The following is a 27,804-nucleotide window of genomic DNA, read 5'->3' as shown; positions in this document are numbered from 1 at the left end:
GGATATCTGAATTTGACTGTTCGTCATTCACACATATGACGCCATTTGTGTAGATAAATTTACCGACAGAGTCGCCCAGGATGTGCCACAGTTCGCTGGTCTATGCTACACTTTTGAAGAGATGATGGAGATTTGTTGGGTATCACACGGAAACCGTAGGTCCTGGAGAAAACCTCTGTGTTACCTGATTCATGAGCTTTCCCAACACGTCATAAACCAGAATATGCCGGGGATCGAACCCACGTCCCCAAGATTATGAATCCAGCGCTTTAGTCACTGAAACCCACATTATATTAAGAATTTTAGATAAGGACGCAAATAGCCATAATAGTTGACGCGCCCTTCTTAAACCCTACTACTACTACTACTACTACTACTACTACTACTACTACTACTACTACTACTACTACTGCTACTACTACTGCTACTACAGCTACAGCTACTGCTACTGCTACAGCTGCTGCTGCTGCTACTGCTACTGCTACTGCTACTGCTACTGCTACTGCTACTGCCACCCATGGCAGCTTTAAGAATGTGATATTTAGAGCCCGGATGTTTAGGCTTTTATAACAGTTAAAATAGGCAGGCAAAAAAAGGCAATAAAAACGTAAAAAAAAAAAGGCACAATAATCTTTGAAAAAGGCATAATATATTTTAGCAATAAATTTAAATTATATCAACATAACTCACATATATACTTCGTAGTTGATACATGTTGACTTATAAAATACTTTTTTTTTTTTTCGTGATTAACTGTCTTTTTACAAACCTTACATAACAAAACTGTTCCATCAGTTGAAAACACATGGGCACCAAATTCACTAACGTAAGCATGAAGTTTACTTTGCAATGGTTTACTGAATTTAGGGATTCTATTTATTAGTAAAAACACCTTAAAAAGGCAAAATAAAAATTGGCCCTTTCACTTTGATTTACTCCAAATCACGTTTTTATCTATGCAAAAAAGGCTTTTTGCCAAACATCCGGGCTCTAGTGATATTAAACTTCGCTATTATGAACTCCTGTCAAAGTTGTAATGTATATTAATGGAGAAAAACATGTATTCCCTCTAAAAACCGAAACAGTTTTTTAATTGTAACATTCTCGTGATACAGCGATTCGATGGCTGGAATCCTGTATGTTTCCGGGGAACGGGTGAGTAGAAACTGTAAAGAAGTTATTCTACTTCTGAGAGGCCCTGGATTCTGTCCCTGGAAGAAATGACAGATTTATACTGCACAGAATTGTTATAAGACAACTTTTCTCCTACTGTATCGGTTTTCACGCCATTTCTTCACAGGATTTTATTGTTTACATTATTAACTCACAATTGGACTTTGTAGTGTTAGAGTGCCCTTTTCCATGTAATAGACACAATGCGAGGGACAACACATGGCATGTTTTTTTGGGATTAGTACGAGGATAGAAATATTATCTGTTGTATATTTATTTATATGGGACATTTCGTGTGATTCACGTTACACTGATGTGAGAGAACTTTTGATAGCAGTTTCTAAACCGTATTTAGAGTCAGCAGTAAGTTAGAATGATTTGAGACATTGTGCAAAGATGAAAAAGGGGAAGAGGAAAAATTATAGTGTGGTACAGAAATTGTCACTATTTATTACTGCATAGAATTTCGACTAAAGGTGTGACTCATGTTAAACTAAAGTACACCCACTTACATTTACTTTGTTATTTTCTAAAATTACTCTTAGATTATTTAATGTGTTTTTTTTTATAGATTAGTACATCATTTGAAGAATATTTTAATGAAAGTAATAATATTCTATCTTAATTGCAAAGTATTACCCAATTTTGATTTTAAGTGTTCGTATTACAAGATGATGAACTAGGCTACATTTAGAATCACAAGTTTTTCCTTTAAGGAAATGAATGAGAACAGTTGGTTTCCTTTAAAACATAAGTCTAAATATTGATATTTTAATGACACATTTATAATGGGTTGTAGAGCAATTTTTATTATTTTGTCGTAACTGTATTATTCCTCATTCCTTTTGTCGGGCAATTTCCAGTATTTTTCAACTTGAATCATCATGTGCACTAACTTAGAATTCAGTAGGTCTATCTTCAACATTTATGATAATTCCAGGATATCAGTCAATCAGTTCCTATGTTCTTCACTGGGTCGCAACAAATATCTTTTTTTCTTAATTTTTGTCAGTAAGTTCAGATGTGCCCAGGATTTCTTAGTTTCTCGCATCTCCTATTCTACATTTCTCTTCCAAGTCTTCCTAGGTCTGCCTCTGTGACGACTTTCTTGAGGATTCCCTCTGAGGTCTTCTTTCTCCACTGCATTCTATTTCCTCTGATTATGCCCTATCCATTTTCATTTTCTGCATTTTATTTGTAGAACTACTTGCGCCTTCTGTGTTCTCGATAGAGGTCTTCATTGCTGGTGGTTTCTGACCAATAAAAATTCCAGGATATAGTGTATTTTTATACTAACTTTCTTTGAATAATTTCGTTAACAGAAAACCACAATTTAAGTCACACAGAGTTTGTGTGCACTCAATGTTGGTTGCTTGACGATTGTCAGCCCACTTTGAGGTCTGTGGATATAGAGGCCGTAGCTGTTGCAGATCTCCAGCCTCCTTTCATCAGGTTCTTCTTCAGAGTCTGTTTGATTATACACTTAGAGATGGCAACAAAGTTCTGGGTCATAGCATTGGATTGAAGCTCCTTGCTTGGTCAGGTACGTCAGCCTGCTACACTCCACTATGTTCTGGGACCCAGATGAGTTGTACTTAATTTCATCTAGCAAGAGTTTCCAGAGCAGTTCTGCATTCTTTAACCAGCCTGGAGTCGAGTCTATGGGCACTTACTGCAGCCTGGCTATCAGAGTAAATATAGATATTCATGCCTTGGCAAGATCTTTTTAGATTTTCTTGAACACAAGCTACTATATCAAACACTTCAGCTTGGAGAACCGTAGTGTAGCCTATTGGTCAAGGGGAATAGATATTCTAGTCCTAGATCTTCCACACTATAAATCCTTGCTCCATGATCCAGTACCATTGTCAGTTCTGGAGCCATCTGTGAATCGCAGAGCTCTCTTATGATGCAGGGAACCTGATAATGCAGTGCTTTCAGCAGTGACCTTGGATGTTTTGTAGGCTTCTGGTGAACAACTGTGTTCTTTAAAGCATCAGTTTGATGCGTTTGTCTTCAGAGGTCTGCACGTTGTCACACACTTTCTTTTATTTTGCTTTTTTTCTACTTGAAATAAACATTCTATTTGCACTTTTAGTTTGAGCTTCCATTGTCCTGTTCCTACTAGCTTTTGCAGGTTCTCTTTTTTTTTTTCTCTTGAATTCTTCATAGATACCTTTCTCAAGTTTTTCTCTTTCACTCTTCTGTCTTTCTGCACCATAAGTACCATTCTTTTCAGCCAGTTTCAAATTGAAAACAATTTTCACCATGAAAATCAAAGTACTGGACATAGGGATTTAAGATAGGAAATCTGTTTTTCTCAAATGCTCTCTCTGTTCATTTTAGAGGAAAATGTCAAGTATACAGAGTGATTCACGAGGCTTTACTGTCCTTTACGGAGCTTATTTCTGAAGACATTTTGAGCAAAAAATGTCATATAAATATAGTTCCTATTCTCAATATTTTCAGAGTTACATTGATTTAAAGTTGTTTGTGAAATACGTTTTTTCTTTAGTTTGAAGGTAAAAGAGTAATACAAATAGATAATGAACCATTCAGAAGTATCATTTCTTTAATTGGCAAGTATTATGAATATTATGGATTTATTAATTTGTCCTACAGAATAATCTCTGTAATGTTGACAATTAATATTTGAGGAGAAAAATTCGCTCCGGTGCTGGGGATCGAACCCGGGTCCTTGGTTCTACGTACCAAGCACTCTGACCACTGAGCTATGCCGAATTCAATCCACAGCACCGGATCGAATCTTCCTCCTTCAGTGTTTCCCTTTGTGGCCTGACTCCAAGTTAGGCTTATATGTTGACGTATGTGTCTAGTGTCAATTGCCATTATACTAGGAGCGCACTCAGTTGAGTGACTTATTTGGTCGGGATTCCGCAGTTATGATGCACTGCTAGCTATGACAATATTACGGATTTATTAATTTGTCCTACAGAATAATCTCTGTAATGTTGACAATTAATATTTGAGGACAAAATTGTCAACAAGCGTAAAGCGTTGGCGAACAGTAGAGTACGATGGCATGCTTTCATCAAGGCCCTATGCTTCCCTGCAGAGTGACCAGGACTACTACTACTACTACTACTACTACTACTACTACTACTACTACTACTACTACTACTACTACTACTACTACTACTACTACTACTACTACTACTGCTGCTGCTTCTTCTTCTTCTTCTTTTTTCCTTCATGGCATAATGGTATATTATTATCTATCCTTATTAGAAAATAACTTCAACTCTTCTAGTTCTTCTGATATTGGGTGATGCATCTTTATTTACATCAGAATTTAAATTAATTTACTAATTAAATGGCGCCTCAAAAGTGTTAGCTATCCAATAAAGAACTACTTCAAGTTAGTAAGAAACTGCTGGTTACCAGTGGTGAGGAGAGGGCAAAGAAAAACTGTAAGGAAAACATATGCAATCTCGACAGCATGCTATGTTGGCTTAGATTATATTCCGTACTTGCATGAGTTTCCTGAGTTTACCCCTGCATTTACTATCAAATGATACTACAGTGAACTCTCCATTAACCCAGATATGCCTATTGTCCTATTAAAAGGACAGTTGTCAATGTTTCAAATTACCCTCTCTACAGTTAACGCATTTGCTTTTTCACAGGTGTCACTATTACTGGTCTTATTTGAGGCTTGCTAGTTGTGTTAAGACTGGTAATTAGAGTTCTGGCCATCGTTGAGTTTGAGATGTGGACGTGAGAATTGTTCGTTTATTTCAGCTATGGCATCCGAGACGCAAATCAGATAAGAATGTTAAATATTTTTACAGTTCGGAATTATTTTACAAATTGTTGTAGATCAAATGACTCCTAATAAACATATATATAACGTGAAACCACAATGCGTTCGAAATATCTATTCATTGCGACATGACGATGACGAAAACTTATGTGTCCTTTTAAAAGGACAGTAGGCATATCCCCATATATTTTGAAATTGTTTCGATTTTTCAATTTTAGTGGATTTTCCCTGCATGAAATGCTATCTACGTTTAAAAATTATGCTATGGGTGAAATTTCATCTCACATACAGACATATCACTATAATGCAGCCTACAAATGCCACACAGAGTTCGTGTGCACTCAAAATTGGGTTTCTGGCATCTTGTCAGGCCACTGAGGTGTGTGGATATGAAGGAAAAAGTTGAGACAGTGTCGGGTGTAGTTGCTGTGTAGCTAGTCGACAGAGCATTGGTGCGCTAAGCCAAAGGTCCCAGGATCGATACCCGGCTCCAGAACAATTTTTTCTTTGAAATTATTGAAGTCTGTTTCACAGGGAGATATACCTGAAAGCCAGATTTGCACAGCGAGATCTGTTTACAAGTGGAGGACTGGTGACGTTCTGGAGGTAGGTGTTGAACGGACATAAGTTTCTATTGTTTTTCATTTAGTATTTTTGGGAGAGGTCGTATTTTCTATCTAAATTGTCATTGTCATAACAATGTAGATTTTAGAAAATAAACTGAAACCTGTCTTTCGACATTGCCACAGCAATTGCTTCATTATATGTATCGTCACTTCTCTCTCAATATAACCTCCTCCTCGAAACTTCAACACTCTTTTCGACTATTACTTATTTTTACGTATCAATAGCAATACGGTACTATTCAATGACGAAAGCATTCTAGAGTTAAAACGAATTTAGACACAATTCATCATTCTTCAGAATAATATTAGTAGTAATAATAAAGAAACTATAATGAAATAACAACGTAATAATTTGTTAATAATAATAATAGTAATAATAACAATAATAATTATAAATTACAACAATTACATTGTTTCCTTTCATGTAAGCATAGTATACAATTATTCCTCAAAATGTATGCTCATATGCCTACTGTCCTTTTAAAAGGACACCTGTTTCTAGTTCAACCAGTTACAACTAGAATGTTTCGACACCATACAAATACTTCAGTTATATACTGCATTAAATGAGATTTGAAAAATACACAAAAATTTCAAAAAAAATATTTCAGGCATATCTGGATTAACTTGGATGTTGGTTATCCAGAACGATACATAGTGAAAATATATATATGAGGAAGTAGGGGAATTTTGGTTTCAAAACTACATTCCGTGAATAATGCTTTTAATATAATTATTAAAACTATGTTTCAACTTCAACTAGTAATACAGTGAAATCTCGATATGACACTCCCTCAGGGGACTGCATTGTATCCAGTAGAGAATTATTTAGGGGGAAATTACTGTAAAGTGTTATATGGGGGAAATTAATTATGAATGTTGCAAGTTAGATTATATTTTTATTTACTGCAGGTTTAATAATAAAAATATATAGTTTCAGTGAACAAAGCATTTTATTTCTTGTTAATGGCATTTTCAATTGTGGTAAGACATGAAGTCAACTTTTCTGATACAATGCACTCTGATGGCAAATAGTCTTTTATAGTGGACAGTGCTTCTAGTGTAGCTGATTTCAAAGACGAAGTAATGGAAACAACCTCTTCGTTATTCTTCTCCGTTAGCTGCACCATGATTTCAGTGTAGTTAACAACTATTTTTGTCCCTGACAGCTGTTCCGCAACGGCAAAATTTTCATCTATAGCAACAAACTCATCAAAACGAACATTAGCAATTTCTTGCAGTGCAGTGCATTCTTCGACACTGATTTCGTCACAAGGGTCCACAGTTATGTCATATTGGTGGTCTCCAAGCCTTGCCTTACAGAAAAGATTCTCTATTGTCTTTGATTGCAGGTCCTGCTTTTCTGAGGCAATCCAATTCGTTGAATCGAGAACTGTGACAGACAGTTGAGAATCTTCACTGTCCATGGATGACAGATAATGTTGAATCATACGTTTTCGATATTTCTGTTTTATGTCTTTGACCACACCTTGATGGGAGGTTGAAGTTTGCTTGTAGTTTGGCGGAAGAAATTCCAATCTTATATAGGATAAAGTAATGTCTTTTGGATGAGCTGGGCAGTTGTCTACAAAAAGAACTTTACACTTCTGAATGTCCAACTGTTTAACCCAGTCTTGGAGGCATAATACAAACCTCTCTCCAGTCACCCAAGCTCGACATTGTGAAGAATAATCACAAGGCAGTGAATTAATGCACCTCGATTTTGTAAACTTCCCTATCACTAGAGGGTGCAACTTGTCAGTTCCATTACTGTTAGTACTCAACAAAATAGTAAGTCGCTCTTTACTTAGTTTACCACCATGGCAGTTTGTATTTTTCAAGCATGTTGATTTTGCAAACTTCCCTACCATTACAGGGCGCAACTTGTCAGCTCCATTACTGTTATTACTCAACAAAACAGTAAATTGCTCTTTACTTAGTTTACTGCCATGACAGTTTTCATTTGTGAAGACCAGAGACTTATCTGCCATAAGTTTATAGAAAAGACCGAACTCATCGGCATTATAAATGTCACTTAGTGCATAATCCTGTGTAAGATTTCTTACAGTAAGGGAGGTCCAAGAATTGACGACAGTTTTATCAACTGACTCTGCTTCCCCACTGAACTGGTGAAAAACTATGCCATGATATAGTCGAAACCTTTGAAGCCAGCCATTAGATTCACTGAAATCTGTAAAGCAATTTTCAGTATAAGTAAACATTATAATGACCCCTTAAAATAGTATCATAATTTTTTACAGTAAATTATGAACATTGTAATATCCTTAATACTCTTTTCTTTAGCTCTCTTCATTGTTTTTTCTTGTAGGACAGGAGAGTTTACTGGAATTTTGGCACTTCTTGCTTGATGGAACCAAGTGAGAAGACAGTGCTCCCACATACTTTCCTGACTTCAATTTTCTCCTTTTGGCAACCCCTAGATTTGCATTTTATTCTATTTTTCTTCCGTCTTTTACTATTGTTCGCAGGGTTGAAGCTGGGATGCCCAATGATGCAGCAAAATCTTTTTGACACAGAGTTTTATTTTCGCTGAATTTTTTCAAAATTTCGCATTTTTCCGAAATGGAAAATTACTTTCTTTTCTTAGCTATTGCTACAGAAGACATTTCAAACACACGAACGACACAGCTAAATGCAAGGACTCACTAAACAGTTGTATGTCTCTGTGCTCTGGCATGCTTCGTTGTTTCTCCCTGCGCTGCAGGGGAGGAAACAGGTAAGACTGAACTTTGCCTCATGAACCAAGGGACCGGCAAAGAGTGTGTTCTATCCATGAACGTGTTATATGCCACAGTGTTACATCGAGGTTTTACTGTATTTTCAAAACCATTCTACATATTAAAACTGCATGTCCTGAGCCTTCAAAGTGCACAAATAATCATGAGACTACTGCAATCATATTTCATCCTATTAAGAATTGCATTTGAAATTCCGGGATTTCAAGTTCCATAGCCCTTCCTATATTAAAAAAACACCATTGGTACAGCACATACGAAAGACTGAAGTTACAATATTTACCTTTCACAAAGCATAACATAATTTTTTCTGAGAAGTGTGTATGCCGGTCTCAAATTATACTCTGAAATTAACTCTAAACTTTTCAATTACAGTCACTAAGTCTGTAGTAAGGTGATATTTCAAATAAAAGTTTCTAATAAGAGAAAAATTGACGATAAAATGTGTGGGTCAAAATTACTGATACTGGTCGTACTAGGTAGTTTGAAAGTCCCAGTCCTTGTAGTGTTAAAAGCCATTTGTAAGTGTGTATGTTTCATGTTGTATAGAGTGAGTGGAAATATAAAGATATTTTTGTCAAAATATAAAAATGAGAATGTCAAAATATGAAAATTATTACATTTTATTTTGCAAAATATGAAATAAGATTTTTTTTCTGTCTTAAATTTTTATACTTTGAAGGTAAGTAATAGACATAAATAAAAACATAATACTAATAACACTATCGAACATGAAATTTACCTCCGTGAAAATAATAAATGTTTTCAGTCTATTTTTATGCGTAGATTCTGAAAAAATGCTTAAAATATCACACCACATCACAATTTTTATATATTTGAGATATCCTGCATTGAAAACGAGTTTGCGTGCCACCTGGTAATGCGTGTCATATGTTGGCTACCCCTGTCCCACACAATTACTTAACATACTTAAAAGATTTAAAAATGAAAATGTGTTATTTGCTATACCATCTAACCAAGCCTTTGTCACTTATCAGGATATCAGTAATAAATCTATCTTTTCTTCTAGAAGTAGACATGGCAAAGAGATAAACCCTGGTGGAGATCAGTGTGACACTTCTAATGGGGTTGTAATGTAATATTATTTCCTCCATAAAATGTGATGTAACTTATGTGAGAATATGTGTTTCTTTGTAGACTTTAATGGTTTAATGCGTGAATTAGGGGTTGTGCATAATCCAGATGACTGGTGATTGTTTATAGATTCATCTAAGTTTAGTTTAAAAGCATTGTTACTTCATGATTGTAATGAATTTCCATCTGTTCTGGTTTTCCATTCTGTAGGTCTTAAAGAAAGTTATGAAAGTATACTAAGATTGTGCTTGTTTTAAAATATGAGGCTCATTGTTGGAAAATATATGGTGACCTTAAAGTAAATTGGTTTGGTGCTTAGGTTGCAAGGGGACTTCACAAAATATTGTTGTTTTTTGTGTTTGGGGACAGCCGTGTTACAGAAAAACATGTGGTACAACAGTGGGACAAGCGGCAGGAATATGTTCCAGGGGAAAGTAATGTAAAAGAAACACCATTGGTTCAGCCTGACAAGATTCTTCTTCCTTTCTTACACATAAAACTTGGGCTGATGAATTTTGTTAAGGCACTCAACAAGGACAGTAGTGGATTTGCATATTTACAAGGCAAGTTTTCACAGTTGACACACACAAAATTGAAATCAGATAACTTATGGAGGACGAAATGTTTGAGAAAAATTTACAAATGGTTGAATTAGCAGCTTGGCAATCATTTAAAAAGGTTGTGTTTGGTTTTCTCGGAAACACAAAAGAAGAAAACTATAAAACTTTGGTGTAAAATTTGTTGCAATGCTACATGGGTTGTCAAATGTCTTTGAAAATTCATTTCCTTCATCCACATCTAAACTTTTTTCCGGAAAATCTGGGAGATGTTTGTGATGAACAAGGGGAAAGGTTTCATCAAGACGTTTCCATCATGGAGAAATGTTACCAAGGTCGTAAGGATCCAGTAATTATGGGGGATTACTGTTGGTTTCTTGAGAGGGAGAGCAGGCAGGAGTACAAGAGAAAATCACATACTACCAAACACTTTTAAGCAAAGTTGCAGGTATGTTCCCTTAAAATAGATAGGTAGGTACTCTCCACAAAACTGGCTTCATTTATATACCGACGGATTCTTGATCTCCAGGGAACAAGGTGCCGGTGGAGGTGTTACGTGCTGTTGGATATGGAACAACAAGTTTTGATGGAGAAATCATTGCAATAAGTGAAAGTCTCAGGAATCTTCTATGCCACATGAATAAATTTAAGAATGCAGTTATATTGTTAGACTCCAAAGCAGCTATTCTATCAATAGTCTCTAAACACACACCTTCATCTCAAACAGCAAACATAACTAAAATGCTCTCTCAATTAATATCACTCAATAAAAGAATTGTATTCCAATGGATACCATCCCATTGTGGAATCCTGGGAAACGAGAATGTGGATGCTTTAGCAAAAAAGGGCAGCACTGCTACTTACAGACCTGTTACTAAATCTATGTATTACTCTGTGAAAAGATTTATTAAATCTACTTACTTAGACTTCAACAAACAAAATTTGATAACACAATCTCAAGGGGGAAAATGGAACTCTCTGCATCATAATCCACAGTTAATTCCCGATTAATCACGAAAATCGTCTGTAGCTGCATTTAGATTGGCAACAGGCCATGATTGTTTGGCCAAACACCTGCATAGAATTGGAATATATCAGTCCCCTAATTGCCCATTGTGCAACTCAAACCAAGAAATGGATTCGAAACACCTCAAAATCTGTGCTTCAGTGGCTGGCCATGATAATATCTTTGAAAAATATTGGAGTGCAAGAGGTCAAATGACTTTATTGTCAAACACCTGGCATTAGAAAACAACAACATACGTATTTGTGAGTGGAATACTGATAGTAGCAATTCCTATTCTGATGCAGCATCACATTCTTAATAGAATTTCGAAGTATGTTCTCCTTTCTTTTTTTATGTGATTGGCGTATCTTTGAACCTTAAGTTCTTTGTTATCGATTTGTCTATAGACCATAGCTCTGACTCGATATTATTTGACTTCTAAGACCTCGAATTTAGGTCTCATTTGCGTCTGGCTCTGATTTGTGCTGCCATCAGAAGTGAATTCATACTACCTACTACCAAGATTGGTACAGACGAAACTGTAAAGATGAAAGAGCTCTTTCATAGTTTTTCATAAATTTTTCGTTATTATTTATTCCTCCTCCCCCCACCCCTGCGTTGTCTTGACATCAGTTTGGCCAAGAGCCCTCTTGAGTCTGAAGTACAGTTCAGTCATGGCATTGGAGTGTGAGCAAGCTAACACAAGTGATGCGTACCCTTTAAAAAGTAACGAAATTGGAAAGGTTTTAACAATAGACGAATCTAATGATGTCTTGACTCTTGCTGATGCCATAAGGGATGTTGTGGAAGGAGAGAAAGAGACTGATAATGATGACGTTACATTAGTTGACAATAGAAAAAGTGAACATTTTTTAGAAGTTGAAAAGTATGGACAATTAATTATATTGCCCAGTATGAGATTTTCTCTGACAACAGTGATCTCTGAAATGGAACTGAAAATATACAAGACATTGTGGGCGAGTTTTTGTTGTTTTTCACTATAGATTTGATCGAGACCATTGTTGCTGAAAATAGTTATGCACAAATTTATTGTCTCGAAGAATTAGTTTTCTGTGACTGTAATGTACGTTGTGATTGCATTATTTATGATAATGGGAATAATGAACAAACCGAGAATAAGATATTTCTCCACAAAAAGAATAATGTCTATGCCATGGTTTGATGACATTTCCAGGGACAGATTCGAATTAATATGTAAATGCCTTCATATTGCTGACAACTGTAAGAGAACAATTACACAGGGCCTCCTAATCTATGCGACATTTTCTTCATATTGTCACATCTGAACAACAAATTCCAAATGGAAGGGAATATTATTATTTGTGGTTCTTTGTAGTTTACACTGGCAGTACAACTATACTTGAATCATTGATTACACCAAACACAAACAAGACAACAGCTATTGTGTTCAGTGGTGAAGCTCTTAAGAGGCTTCTGAGACTAGCCTACCCAAAAAGTTTGAGTTGTTATAACTAGTAATAGTATAAGTACATAATAACTATTTATTGTAACACTTGGTTTCATTTCGATCCATATATTAAATTCACTATTTGCAGTCATTTCACTGCGAGAGGCTTGTAGCAGAAGCCTTGTAGCAAAATGCGACGGCCTCGCTCACAGGCTTGAGGTAAGACTGGGGAGGAGGAAGTATCGGTTCACTACAACTCAGTAGTAGGAAGTGGGACTAGCCCCAACTGCGATATAATACGCTGGTGTTCTGTAAATGTGCTGCATTGTTGAGTATTAGTTTAATCAAAAGTGCATGCGTGTATGGGTTACATACTAATTTTATGTAAAATGGCTCATACTAAGAGAACATTGAGGTCATTATTTGCAGAATTAAAAGAGAGCATGTTTTCAAGTTTGAAGTAGAAGGTTTGAAAAATGTCTGCATTTCCATTGTATGTAGTCACTTTCGAGCCTGGTATACTGCCTTTCTGCAAAATCAGCTTCAAGAAACGACTTACTGTTGCTGAGAACTTCCACTGCATACAAAGATGTTAATTAGGAAATAGCTACTTGCAATTTTCAAGAAATTTTGTAACCATTTATTGTACAGACCCAGAAACAAAATTTGGGCCACCTAAATTTTCCAAGTTTCAGTAGGCACTGAGCATGTGCAGTATGTTATAACTGGAACTTGGAAATTTCAGGTGGCCAGAATTTTGTTTCTGACTCTGCAGCCTACATATATACAGAAGAGAGAGAGAATTTATAACATGAAGCTAGAAAGTGACACTAAAAGAAAAGAAAAGAAAAATAATTAATAATAAGGATGTGACTACAATGACTTTAGCAAGCTTGCTTTCATGCATTAATTTTTTGAAACTAGGACTGTTATGTGAATTTTTAGACACTATTCCTGATTTTTGGAATGAAAATGTTGAATGTGAGGGAAATTTGAAAGTGATAGATAATATCAGAGCTGTGAATGATCATACTGAACAGGGAATAGCCTTAATTAAGAAATTGAATAGTGTTGTCACAATCTGTGAAAAACAGAAGCAGTATTTATTGTAGGTTGTACCTCAATATCATGTAAAATCCCTGACGCAAAGAAGCAACTTTGATTAAAAGTTATAAGAAAGGCAGAGACCTTAAAAAAATTGACAAATGACGTTAGGGTATATTACCAACATTATTATATAAGCTGTATTTTGAATTTCTGAACTTTTAAATTTGAAAATAGTGGTATGATATTAATAATTCGTAGTATTAGACAAAAGACGTTATTGGTGATGAAATATATTACACTAAATTCAATATTGTGGGTACTTCGTTAAAACCTTACATTTTAAGCATCTTTGAGCACTGGGTAAATTATGTCCAAATGCAGCCAAATTTTACTCAGATTATAAAGACGCAGAGGTATCTGAAATAGTCACAGTGGAGACAATAAAAATATATTTCGCTTTTAACTCCTTTAAGTGTCACCCTAATGGACAACAAATGCATCTGACTTAAGAATTACTGATTTTATAATCATGTACAAATGGTACCTTTTTCGTTTTAAATGTTAATTTCTATTTTTAGAATTTATAGATATAACATTATGTTTAGATTTGAATCACCAGTTGGTGGGTGGTATGTTTTATTTGTTGCCAAAAGGCGGACTGAAATCCAAAAAAAATGGCACACGTCATTAAACCATCTTTTTTTTGTACTAAGGTAGCAAAAATTCTGAGACAAAGTTGTTAACTTGGCAACTGTGGTGATCATGTGTTTGTAATTGGTGGAAAATAAGGATAGTCTGTCTGCTAGATAGTGCCTCATGCAGTTTTACGAACTGTAAAACTTGAAGTACTCGTACTTTTAAACAAACAGTAAAGATTTTTATCATTGGTCTGGTTTAAATATACAGACCAATGAGCATGATTTTAAGACAAACTGTACATACACAGGAGAGGTCAGAAAACCTTTTACTATCTCTTTGCTCCACTATTATTTGTCTCATTGTGGCTCATGCATTGATGTTAAAGTACTCGTACTTTTAAACAAACAGTAAAGATTTTTGTCGTCATTGGTCTGGTGGTCTGATAGCATGATTTTAAGACAAACTGTACTTACACAGGAGAGGTCAGAAAACCTTTTACTGTCTCTTTGCTCCACTATTATTTGTCTCATTGTAGCTCATGCATTGATGTTGATTCTTTGTAGACTAGAGGCTAGCTGAGACTTATAAAACTAGAAAATTGTTATGATAAAGGTACCGGTACTGAGGTGTGTTTTCACTGATTATAAAATATTATTTTCAGTTGGAATGTGTTGTTTTTTTGGAACATATACGGAGGTTAATACGTAAACTATCTACAGTTTTTAAATTTCCGGCTTCAAGACGTTAGTCCCGTCTGTGATTAAGTTGGGTGGTGCTGCAGCAGGTGGCAGCGATTTGACGGGTAAGTAATTAAAGTGACACAGTTTTATTTGTTTTAGTTTTGCTAGTTTTTTTTTTTTGTTACAATTTTTAACTAATGCCATACATGTTTGACAAACATTATTTCCATTGATATACTGTACTTCAATTTTATAATTCCGAAGTAAAATATACATATTTTTTGGAACATAGAAATAGAACGGGACTATAGTTTTGTGAAATTAGCTCTGAGAACCTTTACTTTTGTGGGTCCATTGTGCTTAACACTATAAAACCTTTACGTTTGTGACACAGTTTTATTTGGTATAGTTTTGCTAGTTTTTTTTTTGTTACAATTTTTTACTATATGCCATACATGTTTGACAATATACATTATTCCCATTGTTAGACTGTACTTCAATTTTATAATTCCGAAGTAAAATATACATATTTTTTGGAACATAGAAATAGAACGGGACTATAGTTTTTTGAAATTAGCTCTGAGAACCTTTACTTTTATGGGTCCATTGTGCTTAACACTATAGAACCTTTACTTTTGTGGGTCCATTGTGCTTTACGTCAGAGAAGGAAATTGCAGAGCTTTGTAATCTTAATTAGTTGTGGACCATTTTATGTATTAGGTCTATCAGCCAATTTTAACGAAATTGGTTGCATGATAATTAAAAAAAAAAATTCTGTTCTTCCTCAAGTGTTCCTTTATGAAAATGAATAACGTAAGTAGTTTACAATAGTATATTACGATACAAGCTTGGGAAGTGCTTTTTACAAAATCAAGGAAAAGTTTGAAAAACGAGCAGAGCGAGTTTTTCAGTTTCCGAGATTTTGTAATGCACTTCACAAACGTATTGTACAACATTTTTGCACGATCATATTTTTAAATTTTCAAATACAATATATTTTGCATTGAAAATTTAGAGCAATATTATTCCAAAGCCTTCACAAAACTGTACTGTAATGGTAACTAGGTAACAGTAAGTGCACGTAATGAGCCTATTTTAGTATAGTTTTGCTGTGAAGAATGGTTTCCTTAGCAACAAGTTTCTGTGTGGGAAATCTAACTTTCAAGGCCTAACAGCAATAGTATACATTCTCGATCCCACCATCAGATTTGAGACACACGCAGATCAACTGCATGAGGTGGACAGTGAAAAGAAATGGATCTATGAACCAACAATCCCATTCTATAAAGACAAATATAGCCTGTCCCACATTGATGTGATAGGTCTGATGGTGGGAGCACGAGGTACCATACCCTACTTCTTTGCCAACAAATGTAAAAACCTTGGCCTAACACACAGCATTGTGAAGGAAATAGCCATTAGTGCCCTCAAAGGATCGGTTCAGATATTGAGAAATCATTTGTATGGGAGTGATAATGGAAATTTCAAGTTATCTTAACCGATGGCTGTTGATTGGTTTAGATATCAATGCCAATCAATCCGTACTATTATTTTTCTCGCAGTATATGGCATTCAAATCATTCTAACCTATCTGATGATATCCCCCCCTCCCCCCCCCCGCTCCTTTTTTAACTGTAAATGAGCACAAATGCTACTTAGGTGTAAATTTTTCTGACATTTTGCATATTCGATTCCCTAACCGTTTCAAATGTATATCATTTTACCTTTTAGGTGTGTTTCCAAATTATATGTAATACGCTTTGTCAAATCTGGCAACCTTTTCATAAGGGAAGCTAAATTTATTATATAACAAAAAACACGATCGTGCAATAAAATGTTTTTCCCTTGCATTCCCTTTCATATGGCAGCCATTTTTCCAACTTCCAGTTTTAACCAACCACTTTTTTATACTTCAATAAGCTTTTCCCTATTCCTTGCCACAAAAGCTGAGCATATACCTAATCTTTATACTACTTCCCTCACTGTATCTAAATACAAAATCATCCTCTAGACATGCACCTTTCTCTTTGAGCATTTTGTTAAAATGTTCAATTTTTTTCAAAAGTACCAGTGTTTGGGACCTAATAACCTGGGTGTAGGAGATACTAAAAATATGAAACTTACAAGAATGGAAGACCTGTATGAAGGCTGGTTTGATATTTACAAGAATGGAAGACCTGTATGAAGGCTGGTTTGATATTTACAAGAATGGAAGACCTGTATTAAGGCTGGTTTGATATTTATGAAATTTCAAAATGAAAAAGAAATATGCCAAAATTACTGTGTTAATATGGATGCAAGTAACAAGGAGCAGCAACTGTTACGAAAATCAAACATTTAATTGTTTTGGAGTAAGCAATTTGTAATTACTTAGATTAAATAAAAATTACTTTAAATACATATTAGGTGTAAATTCTATGAAGTTTTGAATAACATTAAAAAGAACTTTACTTACACTTGACACTAAATGTAACATACACAATGAATCCATTCTTTTGCAGGGGAAAACTTAGAAATGTCATCTTTGTTCTGATTAAGTTTTTCAACTCATTAGGCCTAAATTCAGGGTTGGGAAAAAAAAGTTTCATAAAAAAAAAAAATAAAAAGATTGTTTCTTTTTGTTTTAAGCTGTTTTTTATACTGTTTTATACAGTACAATGAAATAGTGCATTTCTAAAATGTGTTCCTGTTGTCGTAAACTAATGCTGAGTTCTTGGCAATAAAGCTATTAACTTGCTTGCTCTCCTAAATTTCTCTCACACAGTGAGTGTAGAGAAAAGAGCTGGACATACGAATCTGATTCTTTTTTTTTCTAAAGACTGCACAATGGACAAAGTGGTGAAGAAAAAATTCCAATTTTGTTAAAGTGTTTTGACAAGTAATCATACCCTGTGAGTGAGTAATTGAAAGGATGCAACTGCACTTTTTCTTGGATATTCAGGAATTACATTGAGACTCTCCCATCTTTTATTATCTGAAATTCTGATATTTTGACTGTAGAAAATGATAAAGTGGACATGATTTCTTTTTTAAATATTAATCATGTTTTATACATAGGGTTGCCAGATGGGTATTGTAAAAATTAACGATATTCAAGACTTTTTTTTTAAAGAAAAATTTCAGATAATGGCATTTTAGACATTTTGAATTTATTACGCTGTTTATTAAATGAAATAAGGTTATTTATTCATAAAATTAATATCCTAACAAAAATAATAATGAATTTTATGAAACTTAATAGTGAGTTTCATAAAAATATATTTTCAAATTTACTTCAGTTTCATTGCTTATATTTCTCTGAAGATGTATCATCTATTAACAGTGAGAAATCTACATTATAAAAAAAGCTTGACAGTTCAGTTTTGAATTTGCACAAAGTTAGAATTCTGATTTCATTAAAACAGTGGGGCAACTGTTCCTGCTGTTTGACCACTTGTACAGTCCATTTATTTAGTCCTGACAGCTCAGCGACGCAAAAGAGGGGAAGTAATACGAGGAGTGGGGGGAGTTCTGGAGTAGAGATAAGGGCAAGCGGTCGGTAAAGGCAAGCGAGTGAATAACCCAAACACCCCTTGGCATAACTAAATGGACTTACCTGTCCCACGCGCACATCTCTGGCGACTGTCAGGACTAAATAATCATACTGTAGTTCATTGTAAGCTTAAGAGGGATTATTCCATGTGGTCACAAGCTAATTGTACAAATCTTTCCATCTCTTTAATTAAACACTTTTTTTTTTTTTTTAATAGAGATTCCTCAACATCAGAATTTCGCTTTCCTAAATATTTAGACAGCATACTTAATATCGATTACTTTGATTTACCATTTATTACTTAGACCACACAACATAAATACAGACACATTACCAATCAAACTGAATATCCAGATTTCTGCTTTCTTATGATGCCACTGTTGAGTATCAATTAGTGAGCAAGTGCTCATGATCGAAAGATTACTTGTACCACAGAGAAAGCTGCCAAACTTAATGTCTTTTTCGTGCACTCAACAATCAAAACATTTCATGAAGTAGAAGTGGTGTTTGGTGGTTTAATGACTCAGTGGTACAACAGAAAAAATTGGTACCTTGTGGTGTACTTTCAAAATTTTATTTTATAGCTCAATTTTTTATTTTGAAATTTTAAGCTAAGTTTGTAGAAAAGTGAAAAAGCGAATAAAGAAATAACTATTCAAGAGTATCATTTCTTTAATTTGCTAGTACTCTGAAGCTAAAAATGTGTTGCGAATTCCATAATTGCTTCGTACAGATTTTTTTTTTTTTTTTCGATTTTTCAACAACAAAATTACATCTTTCTTACGCATTTATCACAACAATTGTTACAAATTACGCCACTATTGTAAATTCTTCAAGAATGTACATTAGGTTCCATAAATAAACTGCAAAGAATCAAGTTCCTAAAGTTGTACGATTTGCAACAATTTTTGTGATAATTGTGTAAGAATGATGTCATTTTTAGTTAAAAATTGAAAAACAAAATCTGTACCAAGCAATTAACAACACATTTTTAGCTTCTGATCACTATCCAATGAAAGAAATGATACTTCTGAATAGTTCATTCTTTATTTGTAATATATTTTTACACTTAAAACTAAAGAAAACAGATATTTTACTAACAATTTAAATTAGTGTAACTCTGAAAATATTGAGATTAGGACACATGTTTATATGTCATTTTTTTTGCTCAGAATGTCTTCAGAAAAACACTGTAATTGATGGTAAATCCTCGTGAATCACTCTTGTATGTTGACATATATTAAGTCAACTGCCATTATACAAGGAGCACACTTAATTGAGTGACTTGGTGACTGGGATTCCACAGCTTGCTACATAGAACCAAGGACTCGGGTTCGATCCCTGGTGCCAGGGCGAATTTTTTCCCTCTAATAACCATTTGAACATTTTGTTTAAAACATTTTTTTTAAACATGCCAACTCTGTAATTAATACATAATTACATGAATCTTGCATCCTACCTATGAAGTTATGAGAAAAAGTTTCACCACTTCTCAAATCCTGTAGTAGACATTGCAGATGCAAGGGAGGTTCCTTGAAGTGCAAGGGTTGCTTGAGAAGCAAGGATCAGTAAACCATTAAACTGAAATAATAATAATAATTTTATTACAGCTAAACCTCGTTTACAACCATTTCACTTTATGTAGTTTTGGGAAAGGGACTGAATCGTAGTTTTGTTTGCATTTTAAAATATTTTCATTAAAGAAACACTGAAAATGAATGTAGCTCATTTTTTAGTACTGCTGTTAGACCCTTTTTATTCATGAAATCCCACTTCGAAATGCTGTTGCTGATGAGTAGAAATGGAGATGCAAAGGAATAAGTGTGAAATTGTTGAATGTCAGGTCATTCCCCTTTAGTCGATCAAATCACACTTTGGAATGAAGCAGCTCAAGAGTATGGTGAAAAACATGAATTACCATGGATCTATTCCAATAAAAAGTTAGTCCAAAAATAGAATGTATGATTTAACTATTTGAATATACTTTTGCTAAACTGGAAAATATGCTATGGTAGCTTTGAAATGTGCTGTTACAGTTACGACCAAATTCAACTAAATACACAATGTCGCCAACATAAGGACATGACGTTGGTCTGTGGTGTCCTTAGAAGGAGAAATTTGTTTTTTTTTTTTTTCTCTTGACCTTCGTTCTGAACATGATTGAGAGATATCACCACTGTTAGCTACAAGATGTATCCTATTTGCGTAAATATTGGTTAGACGAGGGGCTTGTGACAGGAACAGTTTTGCTGTTGCGCATGCGTGGATCTTTCATGCAGTGGCAGTGTGATCCTTACTTGAATTTATTTTCGTGTGTACATTCCAGATCAAATCAAGAAGATCCCTTCTTGCTCTGGTTACACGTCTTGCATATTATACAAAGGTTAGGGTTGGTTAGTTTTGGTTATTATTAACCAAGTCCGTGCATGCCCAAACACCCAAGATGGTTCTGTCGGTCATGGCCCTTATGATAGTTTTTGTTTCGTAATATTGGTAAACAATAATATAGTGAAAGCAGTGAACAATTTCATGACCGTTAAAAGTTTTCTTCGTAAAATACAAGGTATTTTCTCTAGACCACAAATAAAACGGAAATACGGTCATAATTACGTACTTAACTCTTTGGTGAATATTAACCGGAAATTTACTTTCTTTCATTTGAATGATATTCTCTGAAACACACCTTTTTGCTCCTTTATTTTGTTCTGATAACCTACTTCAAGATCTTAATAAATCTGCACTTTCTTTTGGTGCATTGAAAACACCACCGTTGTATTGCATAAACCTTGCACTGGACTAACGGAGCAAATTATTTAAGATTATAGTAGTGAATTTTACTACCACTATTTCGATTGTCTTTTGTTTGACACAGCTCGGTACAGCCCGGTGACTAGTGGCCAGCAAGCAATGTCGACTACTGACTTTGGTCTACCTTGTGTATTATCCAGTTGTTCCTACACTTTATACATCAAGAGAGTCATTTAACATTTTCATATATAATTTCAAATTACAGTTTTTTTGTGGTGGGTGGGGATTCTGATCTGAGGCAAAATAAATTGATCTGTAATATTCCTGATATACTTCTATAGAAATGGTCTATTATAAAAGAACAAATCTTTGTCGATAAAATGTATAGCTGATTTCCATTAATATCAACATTTACACATTTCACTCCTTGTAATTTTATTACGGAACAGCAGCAGAAGTTTTCATGTAAGGAAAATACTTCATCTGATTTCTTTGGAATTTTGAATGCAATGCTAATTTCTCCAAAGCATTCGAATGATCTTGCTCATTACATGGAAATTTATTCAGATTTCCTAACAGTGGACTATTATTACTATGATGTAATTACAGAGTCCCTCTTTAGTTTATAGTAATAATAATAATAATAATAATAATAATGGCGACTTTATTTTCAAAGCAAATATATATTTCTTTGCTTAAAAATTGTTGCATATTAGTTTATTGCTTTCTTATGAAGAAATATGCAGTTTTCTTTATTAATATGCAACAATTTCTTTGAGCACTTTTATGTAGTAGCCTAGATAATAGAGCAATATAATTCTATTGTGAATGTAATATTTTTCTCCTTGTTATTCTTGGTTATTCTTGAAATCTTTTCTGTCTTCTGTTTCACCTCTTCCCTCTCCTCTCAGCTTACAATCCAATGCAGTATAGGGGAGAATATGTAGCTATTGACGAACACTTGACAGGTACTATTGGATGAATGTAATTATATGAAGAAAAACTGTCTTACCAATCTTTGTCCACCACCATTTCATTGTAGCCACACCAGAATTAGAACCAGAAACTGTAGTGTGGAAAATTAATTCACTGAAGAATATATATATATATATATATATATATATATATATATATATATATATATATATATATATATATATATATATATATATACGTTTATTTGTACATACTTTAACATTTGTGGTCACATTGCGTGTTTAGGATCTGTGGGTACACCAGTAGGCCATTTTTACTATTATTGAATTCCTGTTTCTATTATATGTTCTTGTGTTCATGTAACTTATTTAGGATTTGATTAATGTTTATGATATTGGTTGATTGAGGTGGTGATGAATCATGGTTTGTAAATTTCCAATTTGGCATTTGCCTTTGTGACTGAGGGAAAACCATGATAAAGCCCAGTCAGATTGACTAGCCATGGGGTTTGAACCTGGGACCTTCCGAATCCTACTCTCAAACACTACCGTCCGTGCCAACTCACTAGGTGTGGAGAATATTGTTGGCTTACTTCTAAAAGCTCATAACTGCATTTGAGGAAATTGTATGAGAGGGCAAAATGACTTAATCTTTTTATACTCCAGCTAACAATTCTTACGCATTTGTTATTTATAAAATATACAAACATTTGTAGATTTTCGAGGTGTTATTAGCAGATGCACTTTGCAAATATATACATACAGATTTTAACATTCGGGGAAAAATTGAACTTACAAGGTTTTAAATGTAAGCCAGCGATAAATATGAAACAAGAGAATATAACAGATTTCAATCTTAAGTCTTTTCCATGTTCAGGCAAAGTCTTTATTACAGGTGCAGGTGGTCAACATCAGCGCCATGTTGTTGGTGTCAACACACCAGGTCTTAGTTCTTCCTCTGCTTCTGAGATGGTTCGAACAACTACTGCTACCAGATTTGTGCGAAGTCCTTTCCCAGCCACAACTCTGGGCCAAGGTGGAACAAGTTTTGTGGTTGGCCAGGCATCATCAGCAACCATCATTCCATCAGCTACTGGTGGAAGACGGAACTCAGCTGCTGCAACGTCCCTTGGAACATTTATTCCCCTTCAGACTCAGAATTCCTCTGAAGAATCAATGAGTTTAATTGTACAGTTGGGAACAACTGTGGTTGCTACTTCGTCACCACAGATGTTGGGAACTAATTCATCAGTGACAATAGCAAAACCAAGTGCGGCCAGCAATGCCACATTTCCAACTGGAAGGAGTAGCAGTCTGAACTATAGAGATTCTCGGGGAGTGCACCAAATTGCAGGAACGGCGCAAGTTCATCAGCAAACTCAAGTGATACAAAAAGCTTCTCTAAATACTGTTGTGAACAGCAGTGCTAAAAATAGTGTTAACTGTGGTGTGCAGCAAGTGCAGGTGGTTCAATCACCACAGTCAGTCACAGTGAAACATTCTCAATCATTAACAAAGCCTTTGATTGAGACACATGCTTCATTAAATGAACAGAGGTAAGTATTACATTTTTAAGGTTTCCAAATAGTTATTTCCAGGTAAGAGAGATAAACAAATAATCATGGACAGGCCTTTGCAGAGTACATTTCTAATCGTCTTATTTTTCTCTTTCATTTCCTCACTGCCAATAAAGGAATAAACCAACATGGCATGGGTTGTTAGTTGCAGTCTTAATGTAGGTCAATGTTTATCTCATTCTGGATAGTCCGGTGTTTTAGTCATATTTGTACTGTGTTGCTTATTGTATTGTAAGTTATTGCAGTGCTGATTCAGCAAGAAATTATAATTTTATAAATATCGCTGCCTCTGTTCTCGTTTCCAATCATAAAAAAAAGCCTCTAGTGAGTGCATGTTGTTATGTTGCACACTGGCCAGAGCTCCTGGTCAATCTTGTATATTCTGTTCTCTCAAAATGTATATTGTACTTGAGTTGTGACAGATCACTCAGTTGTAGTTAGTTTCTGGTGCTATGAGGTGGTGGTTTTCACGATTATATTTTCTTAGTGTATTGTAACAATGTCTAAAGTAAAATCAATGACAAGGTATCATTTGCACCAGTATATTGCAGAATTTAAGGATATTTTTAGTTCAGATGGATGTGTCCCTTAATGCCAGCTATATGGGAAGACAAAGGCTGAACGGTTTTTTCAGATTACAGAACACCTAGCTGACATCAACTATATCTCTTGCAGTTTTGCACATGATCAAGAAACAACCTCTAATTAGTCATTCAGTTCAGTTATTCTGAAGATTCTTCTAAATTTTCAGTTTATCATGCAGATTGATATAGAGCATTTGTGTAAACCGACATATCCCTTTACTAAGTAAATAATTGCGTGTTACGCAAGTTTCTTACCAGGTGTTCAAATATTGACACTCTTGAAGAGTCAGCTTTGAGAAAAAATTGTCTTTGGAAGTGTTATGAAGAAACTCTGGAAGTGATTCATTCCATTTGTAAAAATGAAAAAATCTAGGTTAGCTTAAACGAAACTTTGGACACTGCTGGAAGGAAAGTTCAGAATGTTATTGATGCGGTATTAAAAAACGATCAAGCAATTCCAAAGAAATGTTTTTATTAATGTGCCAAGAAATGATTACTACGAACCATGTGACATGTGCAAGTAATGAAGCAGTGCAAATCTTGTGGCCAGCTGATTTGAAGTACGACATTGTTATTGTAATTATGAAGTTATTGTTATTCTGAGATTATTCATGTTAGGTACATGCATTGCACATGGATTACACAATATGTGAAGAAATTAGAATGTAGCTAAATTGATTTCTAATGCGAAGAAATGCTACTGAGAAGAATTGACATATACAAGAATGAAAATCGTAACATATAGCTTTAATGAAAACCAATACTAATAAAATTTTGTCACGAACTACTGGACCTGTGTCTGACATTAAATTATTATAAAATTTATAAACAAGCCTCCCTCTTAGTGTTGTATTGGAAATCGGGTAAACTTTTTGCGACTCATTTTCCCTGCAGGTGATTTCGGTACTGGAGCAATGTTTAGTGGAATAGAGAGGTTCCAGATAATATTATTGCTCATGCAATTAACACATTGCCTCTTGGACATAGACCTTGCATTTTCTGTGAATACCATTGTACATTATGAACGTCTTCAAAATAGTTGTAATACATAACATTGCCTCTTTATTGTAATAATTCACTTTTATAACAGGTGACGCACAACACGAACAAAATTTAAATACTTTATCTAAACAACTCCATAAAATTAGAAACCATGTTTCTTCAGTACGAGTTTATTTGTTTATGTCTTCACTATCATTGTCTTCAAAGTCACTATCACTTTCGAAATTTTCACTAAGTTCACTTGCATCATTACTATTGTCAAAAGTTTCGTCGATACATAATTTTCTAAATATTTCAGTTCCCATTTCGCACTGAACTTCTTTATCCACATTAAATGTTTCTTGTGGATCTTGGGGTGAAATTTCCTCATTAACTATCACATCAGAAGGAGATGTACAAGGTGTTTGAAGAAGTGTAGAAACAATTTTCTTCCTCTCTTTTATCTCATATCATAAATTTCATGGTTTCTTTTCTTCAACTTTCAATATATTTACATCTTTCACAGTTGGTATTACTCCAGATTTAAGGATAGGTCCTTTCCTTTTATCGGACATTAAATTTCATAACCTCAGATTCATCGTAATCAGATGGTAAAAAATGGTCAGAGCAGATAACTGCATTGGATGTTGGGATGAAGTGTTTTCTCTTGAAAACCTGCACCCAGGCCGAGTGCCACTTTGGAGAGCGATCTCTTTTAGGAAATGAGTAGAAGAATTTTCCGTCCTTGCCTTTATGACCAGAAATGTTGGAACATCCATAAACACCACATTGAGGCATTTTAATGACTGCACAGAATGAGAAAGAAACTCGCTGTGACACATGCCTTACTGCTACAGCTGTGTGACCGTTTGGCAAAGTGATGTCATACTATTTCTAACAAATACTCTCCTGTAAAAATGGTGTCGAGCTGGAAGTAAAAACTATTGCATTGTTGCTTTGAAGGACGAGTACATTAATTTTATATATATATATATTTATTTATTTATTTATTTATTTATTTATTTATTTATTTATATTTGTGTTGCGTTCCCTTTTAAAGTGGAAGGGATCCTTTTGTTAGAAATAGTTCAACATATTCGTGGTGTTGAGAAAAAATGTAAATCTTACAGCACATGTATTACAAGGAAAATACTGAAATGTGATTAAAAATTAGTGGGTTTCGCACTCTGTGTAAAATTTCAAATGTGTTGGATGGCCAACAAGAAAAGATCCATGTGTGAGTGACATGCCCTACTACAAATTTGCCAGGCTGATTTCTTGTGATGTGGAACGATCATTTTCCTAGTATAAGGCAGTGTTCCATGATATCATCAGTCATTTGTGATTACAATATATTGTAATTCCTCAGCAGTTAGCCGAGGCATTGCATAAATTTATTGGTGAGTGCTACTGCATATTATTCATATTCACATAAAATAATTCCAACAATGTAATATTTTTACTTTTTTTGTCACATGTTTTAAGTATTTTTAACACATAAAAAAGAAATATTTTCCCAATTTTTAGCATTCTTTCTGTAACGTTTGTTAGTGTCGACAGTCGTCCGAAGTTTTTTTGAGAAACTTGCACTGAATCTAAAATACAAAGCACAAAATGCATTGTTTTATATCAACTTTCAAATCTAACGGTACTTGCAACATTGTAAATGATAATGTGCACAATGTTTCACCACTAATTAAAATATCCTATCTTAGTCGTAGGCAAAGCTGTACATCTACTGTCACACTTATTCCATTTGACTTCACACTTTATCCATAATATGTAAATAGTATCTCAATTACTGATGTGAAAATAGTTAACAGTTTGCTTGTTAGAATTGTGTTGGCAACCATTTTTATATTTACTGTTTGAGTAGGTAAATGCTATAGTTCTTCTGTTTTATTTTAGATTAGAACATACTGAAGAGTTGAAAACAGCAAAGGAGATTGAAGACGAGAGGAGACAGAACCTGAGTAATGTTTCTGTTCCTGTTCCTCATGAGGTTGAATCAGAAGAAAGGAGGATGGAAATTGTAAAGGTAAATTTTAATCCATTTTGGTGATTTTATTGTAACTGTACAAAAATTTGTTACAGAAGGGTGGAGGAGTAGTTTGAAATTAAAGGCTAGTGTTAAACTTATACTGTAGAAGTTCTGCCTGTCAAAAATCTACAGACTGACACTGTTATATTACTTCGAGTTTGAAATTCAGATCCACACTTCAATTTGTTGTGTTAAAAATCATACAGTGCTTTCATTGTTCCTACAACTTTTTTTGACTTACAGGTTTGTGAATGCATCCCAGTATGCAAGTTAGTGGATTTTGTTTTGTAACAACCATACAACACAAAGCAATTGAGATGACTAATTCTATTCCAAGAGCATTTTGTGATAATTTCCGATTGGATACAGTTACAGTGGATGTGTGTTAATCACTGTCTTTTGTTCACAATTTTTCCAGAGGTCTTACAGTTTTTTTATATGTTAGGAGGTACTGTGTTAATGTTTGTGTCCTCCAAACAATGAAATAAAATCGAGAAATTGATGTAAATATGAATGATTTAATGAAGAGAGAGGTAGAAAGAAATGACTAGTTTTTTTGTGTGTCACGTTTTAAATAGTTTAAACAGGTGTATAAAAGAGTAGCCAAAGTAACA

The 27,804-nt window shown here is 34.4% G+C and overlaps 1 protein-coding gene across 7 annotated transcripts in view; it reads left to right on the top strand.

The window, feature by feature from the left end:
• Positions 1-27,804, top strand: part of LOC138714899 (inactive histone-lysine N-methyltransferase 2E-like) — a 122,925-nt gene that overhangs the window by 10,456 nt on the left and 84,665 nt on the right. For 6 of the 7 annotated variants that reach the window (XR_011336107.1, XR_011336106.1, XM_069847159.1 and 3 more), the window contains exons 2-4: positions 14,774-14,914; positions 22,903-23,563; positions 27,058-27,187. Coding sequence is in view for 5 of the 7 variants with exons in the window: in XM_069847159.1 (XP_069703260.1) it covers positions 22,977-23,563; positions 27,058-27,187 (717 nt within the window). In the remaining 2 variants the exon portion in view is untranslated. The remainder of the gene's footprint in view (positions 1-14,773; positions 14,915-22,902; positions 23,564-27,057; positions 27,188-27,804) is intronic. The other variant, XM_069847157.1, reaches the window with a different exon arrangement.

The sequence above is a fragment of the Periplaneta americana genome, chromosome 15 (genome assembly GCF_040183065.1).
Source record: "Periplaneta americana isolate PAMFEO1 chromosome 15, P.americana_PAMFEO1_priV1, whole genome shotgun sequence".
In the NCBI taxonomy this organism is placed as follows: Eukaryota; Metazoa; Arthropoda; class Insecta; order Blattodea; family Blattidae; genus Periplaneta; species Periplaneta americana.
The sequence above is the reverse complement of the archived record's forward strand: the minus strand, read 5'-3'. Positions and strand labels throughout refer to the sequence as shown.